General features: G+C 36.5%; 1 protein-coding gene across 1 annotated transcript in view; it reads left to right on the forward strand.

Moving 5' to 3' along the window:
• Nucleotides 1-10,000, forward strand: part of LOC107571792 (proto-oncogene vav-like) — a 25,383-nt gene that overhangs the window by 8,715 nt on the left and 6,668 nt on the right. Inside the window, exons 5-15 of the mRNA XM_016258165.1 lie at nt 762-827; nt 965-1,070; nt 1,154-1,249; nt 2,728-2,796; nt 2,874-2,977; nt 4,344-4,443; nt 4,559-4,654; nt 5,786-5,854; nt 6,662-6,748; nt 6,845-6,930; nt 9,887-10,000. The exon at nt 9,887-10,000 is cut by the window's right edge and continues 22 nt beyond it. Of these exons, the coding sequence (XP_016113651.1) occupies nt 762-827; nt 965-1,070; nt 1,154-1,249; nt 2,728-2,796; nt 2,874-2,977; nt 4,344-4,443; nt 4,559-4,654; nt 5,786-5,854; nt 6,662-6,748; nt 6,845-6,930; nt 9,887-10,000 (993 nt within the window). The remainder of the gene's footprint in view (nt 1-761; nt 828-964; nt 1,071-1,153; nt 1,250-2,727; nt 2,797-2,873; nt 2,978-4,343; nt 4,444-4,558; nt 4,655-5,785; nt 5,855-6,661; nt 6,749-6,844; nt 6,931-9,886) is intronic.

A 10,000-nucleotide genomic window follows, 5' to 3' on the forward strand; every position in this document is an offset into this window, starting at 1 on the left:
ACACACACACACACACACACACACACACACACACACTCACACTCACACTCACACACACACACACAAGGAAAAACAAGTAGATATAATAGAAAAAAATCAGAGTTAAATTTAAAGTAATTTGCCTCCAGCCAAAGCTTGAGTTCCTTGATGCAATTTGTTAATGCAGGCGGAGGAAACACTGAGGTGGAAGGTGCGCTAAAATACATTTGAATGTTATCTGCGTAACAGTGGAAGTTAAACCCATAGCGTTGATTATTTGTCCAATTGGTAGCATATAAATGGTAAAGAGGAGAGGGCCCAAAACAGAACCTTGAGGTACACCAGAACTGATGGATTTGGTAGATTTGTGTTTCTGGTATATAACAAATTGTTGCCTCCTGGTCAAATAGGAGGAAAACCATTCAAGGGCTGTGCCAGTAATTCCAAATAAACAAACTAACAAACAGAAACACTCACACACATGTTTGTTTCTGTGAATTGTGGGGATTTTCCATAGATTCTATTACTTTTATACTGACCAAACAATATTTTTTTCAGGTTTTACTATCCTTGTGGGAACATTTATATGTGCACACACACACACACACACACACACACACACACACACACACACACACACACACACAGTTTAGTTGAGTTAGTCATGGTTTACTCACCTGCATGTCGTTCCAGACGCGTCTGACTGTTTCTCTGTGGATCACAGAAGCAGATGTTCAGCAGAACGTTCACTCATGCGATTTGTGTTTGTCGTTTCACTACAGGCCGTTTCCAGATGAAGCTTGTGTTGGAGATGATGACATCTACACCGGCCTCTCAGACCAGATCGAGTGAGTGTGTGTGTGTGTGTGTGTGTGTGTTTGTGTGTGCAAAGAAATTAGCTTAATCTGACAAAACCTTCTTCATTTGTTAACACATTATGTAAATAAGTGAATAAAGTTGCATTTAAGAACTGACTGTATCTCAGTGACACGGTGGAGGAAGATGATGATCTTTATGACTGTGTGGAGGAAGATGAGAATGAAGGAGATGATATTTATGAAGATCTGATGAGGACAGAGGAACCAGAAACAGTGAGACACACACACACACACACACACACAAATATACACACAGAGAAATTATAGATAACTGTCTGTCTGATTGTCTGTCACAGCAGCAGAAGGTTGAAGTGGACAAGAGGAGCTGCTGTCTTCAGGAGCTCAGACAGACAGAGGAGAAATACACAAACACACTGGAATCAATACTTCAGGTAAACACACACACACACACACACACACACACAGAGAGAGATGAAACTCATTCACTCACTCCTGTAATCAAATCTAACAGTATATGAGCTACTGGTACACCACAAGAAAGAAAAAACACAAATCACGTCTCATTAATATCTTGTAAATATCTAATTAATTTCCATTATTCACAAGATTAAATGAAGACATCCAAAATCAGCTGCTCTCTACATTCATTTTATTTTCAAGAATTAATTCATCAGTGTTTTAATGATAAATTAGTAAATTAGTAAATTGTTAAAGTTTTATGAATAATTTGATTATCAACGTTTTTGACAATGCATTTTTATTAAATTATAATGCATAGAATTCAGGAAAGTTTGGGGAAAAAATACTTAATTAAAACAAATTATCCTTGTAAAAATATATAAAATATATATATATGTTATACTGTTATACATGTAATTCGGTCCTTTTGGTCTACTAACCCAAGATTGCCTAAAAAACGCTGGGAGGTCTGTTGATCGTGAAGTGCTTACTCCGTTGCCCAGGTCAGATTACATGCCTTCTGCTCTCCATTTTGTACTTTTTAATGTTTGGTCACTCAACAATAAGACGTCTCTTATTCATGAACTTATTGAGGACCAAAATATTGTTTTGATGTGTGTGACTGAGATTTGGCAGGAGCCTAATGACTGTTTTTTTTATTTAAATCAAACAGTACCATCAGGATATGAATATATATGTAAACCTCATTGCTCTGGAAAGGGGGGTGACCTTGCACTTATTTATCGTGACAGATATAAAGTCTGTCCGATTTCGATATCAGAGCCATCAAGTTTTGAAATTCTTAACTTAAAGGTCTGATTCCCACTATTATTGTCATGATTTATAGACCACCAAAAACATCTGCTATGAATACTTTTTTAAATGAAATTTCTACTATTTTAACACATCTGTGTACCCTATCTCCGAATAGCATGTCGATGGGAGATTTTAATATTCATTTTGATAATACTGCTAGCACTCAATATATAGATTTTAAATTGGTTCTGGACAGTACTAATTTTACTTCTTGCATACAAAGCTCTTCAAAATTTTTGAGAAAAGAGGAAAATAAATAAATTCAACTGATTAGACATGTTGAATTGAGGATTAATTAAACCATTAAAACAGAAAACCCACATCATGAGATTTTTTTAGAGCCTCATGTTTATTGTTAGTGTTTTTGTGACTCTCTGAATGATCTCACGCTCTGGAGCCAAACCCAGAGCCTCTGCGGATCTGACCATTGGGCCGCTGTGATGTGCAGGTGCTGTGGTTTACTGATTCTCTCACAGTCACATCTGATGATTAGAGGAACGTGTCAGTCAACCTGAAACCGAAAGTGTTTCAGCAGCAGGGGCTCTATAACCGCGAGCTTCTCTCAGACACACTTGAATGATGAACACGTGACTCACACACACACGTCCTGTTGTGTTCATTTGTGTGTCCGCAGCACTTTCTGAAACCGCTGCAGCCTTTCCTGGAGCCCGTGGACATCGAGAACATCTTCATCAATGTTCAAGTGAGTCTCTCTGTCATCAGCTCATGAGTGTCTCGGATTCATCCGATCAGTTCAATAATCCACATCCTCTCTCACAGGATCTGGCCAAGACTCATCGCTCTCTGCTTCACGAGCTGCAGGAGTCCATACTGCATTTACGAGCCGAGAATCTCCATCAGATCTTCATCGACTACAAGGAGAGGTACGACACGCACAGAACTCAACAAAACTCAGGCTTTCAGTCAAACTCATGAGCTCTGAAAGGGCGATCAACGTTGAATCTGTAAATGAATCATTAATTCAACTGATTCATTCAACCGCACTGATTCATTCAGGAACGAAACAAGTGTCTAAATCTAAATTAGTGAGTCACTGAATCATTTACTTCAGTGGTTTGTTTAACATTGAACATTGAATATTAAATTATTTATTCACTGATTCGTTCACTGATTCACTTAGGAAAGTAACAAGTCACTGTCTTTATGAGTGAGTTACTGAGTCATTAATTTAGTGATTTGTTCATAAACACTGATTCATTTAGGAATGTAATAAATTACTGTCTATATGAGTGAGTCACTGAATCATTTATTCAGTGGTTAATTGAACAACACTGATTGATTTAGGAATTAAAACAGTGACTGCCTTTATGAAGGAGTCATTGATTCAGTGGTTTGTTCAACAACATTGATTAATTTAGGAATTAAAAATGATACAAATTAATTGAATCATTGATTCCATTATTTGTTCATCAACACTAATTAATTTAGGAATAAAGAAGTGACTCTGTATATGCATTAGTCGTTGAATCATTGATTATGTTATTCATTCAACAACACTGATTTATTTACGAATAAAAAAGTGATTGTCTAAACGAGTCACTGGATCATTTATTCAGAGATTTGTTCAAAAACACAAATTCATTTAGGAATTAAAAATTGACTCACTGATTCCATTATTTGTTGAATCAATGAATTATTTGTTGAGTCATTGAATCACTGATTCCATTATTTGTCCAACAACACTAATTAATTTAGGAATAAAAAAAGTGACTCTTTGTAAGAGTGAGTCATTAAATCACTGATTCCGTTATTCGAAAAACAACTGATTTATTTAGGAATTAAAAAGATGTCAGTCTTTATGTGTGAGTCACTGAAACATTCATTCAACAACTCTTTCAACAGCACTGATTCATTCTAGAATTAAAGAAGTGACTGTCTTTATATGTGAGTCACTGCATTATTGATTCAACTAATCTGTTCAACAACACTGATTCACTCAGGATCAAAACAAGTGTCAAGTGTATGTATAAATGTGAATCACTGAATCGTTGATTCGTTCAACAACACTCGATTCATTTATATTAAACGTCATTTATGAAACATTTTTGTCCACATCACTTGTAAAACCACTCTTACACAATCGGACTGAATGTGACCATTCATGTAAGAGTGGATTTACGAATGATTTACACACTAATTGTTTCCTCATTGAGGTTCATTGCAACATATGTGAATGAAAGGATGTTTTCTGATGGACGACACGGATCTGTGTGTGTGTGTGTGTGGTAGGCTGTTGCTGTATGGACGTTACTGCAGTCAGGTGGAAGCCGCCACCAAACACCTGGACAAAATCACCAGCACACATGAGGACGTGAAGATGAAACTGGAGGTGAGAAGCACACAGACCACAGATGCATTTAACCTGATTTAAATACCTCTGGCTAACCAAAAGCCAGCGCTACAAAGCTTTAGTGATCTCATTTAGCAAACCTGCTCATATTTAGGAGTGTTCAATGCGAGCCAACAGCGGCAGGTTTTCACTGCGAGACCTGCTGATGGTTCCCATGCAGAGAGTCCTGAAGTATCATCTGCTGTTGCAGGTAACACACACACACATAAGATTTCACTATATTAGTGAGATCTAACCCTCATAAGCATAGACAGACCTGTACAGAACAACACTAACACACACACACATCTGTGTAAAACATGAGGACACACCCGATACTTTTGGGGTTCTTTAATTAAGCTAATTAGATTAAAACAAGTACAAACTGTAAGTTGTAGTCACAAGTGCTGATGAAGATGCTTTTTGGACTAGGATGTAAAATTATAATGGGATTTGCAATAAAAACTCTGTTTATTTGGTCTGCTTTGCTTCTATAATGTGTCATCTTTCAGACTAGTAGAAAGCAAACATTTAAATTTGTAATATTTCCATTTATGCATTTTGCAGACACTTTTATCCAAAGCTACTTGCATTGCTTTTGGGGTACACATTTTATTTCAGACTGGTAGAAAGAAAACATCCAAAATGCACATATAAGTGTTTATTTTATTGCACTTTATCTATTTGTGTCTGTAGATTTTTAATAGCAATGCATATCTTTAAAAGTTTTTTCTCCACTTCAGCAGAACTTACAAAGACCAAAACTTAGAGATTTATTCCTATCTATATTCTGCAGGTTTTTACTGAGGGGTTTGTTCATATTTCATTCACACTGATTTATACATCATTTTATTCTTTAAAACATGGTAAATAATGCATATCTTTAAAGGCTGTGAGTTTTTCCTCTACTTCAGCAGCACTTACACACACCAAATTTAATAGTTTTATTCCTACCTATATTCTGACCATTTTTACTGAGGGAATTGTTCATATATAATTCATACTGATTAATTTTACTCTTTATCTATTTGCATCTGTAGATTTAAATTGCAGTACTTGCAATACTTAAAAGTTTTTTTTTCTCCACTTCAGCAGCACTTACAAATGCCAAAACTTAGAGTTTTATTCCTCTCTGTATTCTGAAGGAGTTTGTTCATATACCATTCACACAGGTTTATACAACATTTTATTTCTAAAAAAAACATGGTGAAAATATATTTGGTTTCTGTCTGTCTGTATAGTGGAATAGATCAAATGGTTACCATGTTCATCTGTACTCTTTTGCTTTAAAGTCTTTGTCTTTATTAATCTTGTCGCCAAAACACGTGTGTATGTGTCCCAGGAGCTTGTAAAACACACGGTGGACCAACAAGAGAAGGAAAACTTGCGCACTGCACTGGATGCCATGAGGGTGAGCGTGTGTGTGTGTGTGTGTGTGTGAGTGTGCGGGTGAGCGTGTGTGTGTGTGTGTGAGTGAGTGAGTGAGGGTGTGTGTGTGTGTGTGTGTGAGCGTGTGTGTGTGTGTGTGAGTGAGTGAGTGAGGGTGTGTGTGTGTGTGTGTGTGAGCGTGTGTGTGTGTGTGTGAGTGAGTGAGTGAGGGTGTGTGTGTGTGTGTGTGTGAGCGTGTGTGTGTGTGTGTGAGTGAGTGAGTGAGGGTGTGTGTGTGTGTGTGTGTGAGCGTGTGTGTGTGTGTGTGAGTGAGTGAGTGAGGGTGTGTGTGTGTGTGTGTGTGAGCGTGTGTGTGTGTGTGTGAGTGAGTGAGTGAGGGTGTGTGTGTGTGTGTGTGTGAGCGTGTGTGTGTGTGTGTGAGTGAGTGAGGGAGTGTGTGTGTCACTTTCAGAGGTTCATATGGTGAAGGAACATGCTTCACTCACTGTGAATGAGGCAGAACTTGAAAAATCCTATCAGTGATTGTAAATAGAGGTGCAGTCTCAATGACGGTTATACTGTGGTTGACTGATAAAAATGCTCCTGCTGAATCTTCAAAACAATTTACCTGTAACACACAAATGATTCAGACACCAAAGAATGATGCAAACATATTTCGTCACAACATTTGTGCATTGAGTCAGAACTTTGTGGGTATTTTAAACAGGATGTTCAGTGAAGTGAGAGCACCAAGTAGAGATAAAATGAGTAGAAAAGCTCATGAACATGAATTGAATTTATGATTAGATGAACATGCTACTGGTGTGTGTGTGTGTGTGTGTGTGTGTAGGATCTGGCTCAGTGTGTGAACGAGGTGAAGAGAGACAATGAGATCATCCGTCAGATCACGACGTTTCAGCTGTGCATCGAGAACATGGTACAGAAGCACCTGAGAACGATTCATTTCAGCGCTTGACTCTGATTCTGGTTCATTTGTGTTTGAGGCTGATTCAGACTCACTCTCTCTGTTTAGTCTCTGTCTCTGGCGTTATACGGACGACCCAAAATAGACGGAGAATTCAAGATCTGCAGCCCGGAGAAGAAATCCAAACAGGACAGGTGTGTGTCTGTGTGTGTGTGTGTGTGTGTGTGTGTGTGTGTGTGTGTGTGTGTGTGTGTGTGTGTGTGTGTGTGTCTGTGTGTGTGTGTGTGTGTTACTATAACTGTAACAATAACTATAACAATAAAGGTAACTGGAATTAGAACTATAACTGTAACTGTAATGATAATGATAACTATAAATGTAACAATAACTATATTAATAGCTATAATAAAGATACACTTTAACAATAACTATAACAATAATAACTATAACAAGAACTGTAATTGTAACTATAATGATAACTAACTGAAATGATAATTAATTATAATTATATTGATAACTAACTGTAAATATAACTGTAGCGGTAACTATAACCGTAACAATAACTATAATGATAACAATAACTATGATAACGATAACTATAATAGCTAACTGTAACGATAACTATAACAGTTTAGTATAATTATAATCATAATGATAACTCAACTGTAATGATAACAATAACTATGATAACGATAACTATAATAGCTAACTGTAACGATAACTATAACAGTTTAGTATAATTATAATCATAATGATAACTCAACTGTAATGATAACAATAACTATGATAACGATAACTATAATAGCTAACTGTAACGATAACTATAACAGTTTAGTATAATTATAATCATAATGATAACTCAACTGTAATGATAACAATAACGCTACTGTAAATGTAAAAAAAACTAAAAACGGTAAATGTAACAATAACTATTAAAGTAACTAATTATAGCAATAACTATAATGAAGATAACTATATAAATTATAACTATAACAGTAATAAAAATTATAACACTAACTATAGTGATGACTATATGGATAATAACTGTAATGATAACTAACTGTAAGGATAACTGTAACAATAACAATTAGCAGAGGTGTAAAGTATTGGAGTAAATGTAATTAGTTACTGTACTTGAGTATCTTTTCGGGTATTTGTAGTTGTACTGAGTATCAAAGATATAAGCAACTTTTACTCTTTACTTCACTACATTTTTGAATGAGTATCTGTACTCTTTACTCCACTACATGTGAAATGAGTGTTGCAGTTACACATTACATTTTGCATGGACCTAGCTTTTTCTGCAGCCGTTTATTTCTGCTACAAGAGACGTGATATTCAGGTCACTGAAAGTACTGCATCTTCTGCGTTTTGCCCTTACTCACCCAAACTTGTCAACAAGGCTACTTTATGTGAATGCGAGTTCCTTAGCAAGTATTTGTGAATCAGAGGTGTTTTATATACGAGATGAGGACATGACTGCAGCCGGCAATGAGACCCAAACCAGCACATCCACTGCAAGAAGGCTTCGGCTTTTTAATTTTACTTAACATTATTTTATTTATCCATTATACTGAAGAGACCTTTTTGAAAGATTTGTTTTTTTGTAACTTTGAGGTGTTCAGTTTTATTTTGGTTTTAGAAAATAAACGTGATTGCCAGTGTTGCCAACTGCTTTCAATTGAAAGTAGCTAAAACTGGTAGCTAAATGTCACTAGATGACATAATAATGGCAAATTCACTGATCTATATAAAGATGAATATATATCAGCTGGCAAGATGAGAACTTAGATAAGCTTTGTCCAAGAAGTTGCTATATTTGTCCCTAAACTTTTTCTTTTTTTTAAGTCTCAAAAGGGGTGGGGAAGTTGCTAAATCTAGCTACAAAATAGCTAAATTGGCAACACTGGTGATTGCTCTCCTCACAAATCAACTCTTTCTTGTTTTGTTTCACGCTCTCTGTGCCTTGTCCTGGACTTTTATGTCACTTCCTGTCTCCCGTGGTGTTAGTAGTCAGTTTGTAGTCCGTGTGTTCATTGGTTCCCCTTGATTAGTCTCTCCAGGTGTGTCTTATCTTGTTAAGCTTGTTAGCCCCGGTGTATATATATAGCCCTAGTTTTTCTTTAGTTCCTTGTGAGTTTTTGAAAGTAATGGTTGTCTGTTTGCCAGTCATTCTGTTCTTTGTTTGTTTCATTCGGGTTATTGTTTGTTCTAGTTTTTCCATTAAATACCTGCACATAGATCCTTGCCTCTGACTTTTCCCGCAGCTTCTCCACATTGTTACAGTTTTTGACTGGCGTGTCTCTTTGAGCCTATATTTAGTATAAGTAAAATACTTAAGTACTGTTAAAATCAGATACTCTAAGACTTTTACTCAAGTTGTTTTGGAATTGGTGACTTGTAACGTGTAGTGGAGTAATTTTCACTGTAAGGTATCTGTACTTTTACTCAAGTATGGTTTTTAGGTACTCTTTACACCTCTGACAATTAGTATAATTATAACATAACGATAACTGCAACTGTAATGCTAACTATATTGATAAAAGTACTTACAAAGACAACTATATACCTATCTATAATTATATTTATAGCTCGGTGTCGGGTGGATTTTGATTGGCTGTCAGTGTTTTTATCGTTCATCAGCTGGAAAAAAGTCCAATAATATCGTTATAGTTGTGCTGTGGACTTCACTCTTTTTTTTTGGAGTTGGAGCAATTTTTATAACTTTATAGTTATTGTGATACGTGTCGTTCTTGATGTGAACAGGTTGTTAGTGTGTAGCGTGTGTAACACTAGCTGCGTCCCAAATGACGCACTATACACTCATACACTATGTACGTATGCACTATGTACTCAACCATGTAGTGTATGAATTATAGAAGGTTATTTTGTCATTCATAAATGGAGTCTGATAGCTCCTCCCCCTTTGGTACGTAATTAAAGCTGTGACAGTTGAGTGCATGAAGTGTCCAACAAGCCACACTTCATTTTTTCAGTTATTTAAGTGCATCATCTGGGTGTTTAAAGTGCACTTTATCTTTTTGGAATTTTCAGAGTGAACGCACACACTATTTATACTACAAAACTTCATAGAATAGTGCATAAGTACATGATTTGGGACGCACCTACTGTGTGTGTGTGTGTGTGCAGGTACGGCTTTCTCTTCGATAAGGCTCTGCTAGTGTGTAAGAAGCGCAGCGGCGAGAGTCTGGAGCTGAAGGAGCTGATTGAGCTTCAGCATTACCAGCTGAGAGACGAGCCGTC

This window comes from Sinocyclocheilus grahami, unplaced genomic scaffold (assembly GCF_001515645.1).
Source record: "Sinocyclocheilus grahami isolate Dianchi unplaced genomic scaffold, SAMN03320097.WGS_v1.1 scaffold1652.1, whole genome shotgun sequence".
Classification (NCBI taxonomy): Eukaryota; Metazoa; Chordata; class Actinopteri; order Cypriniformes; family Cyprinidae; genus Sinocyclocheilus; species Sinocyclocheilus grahami.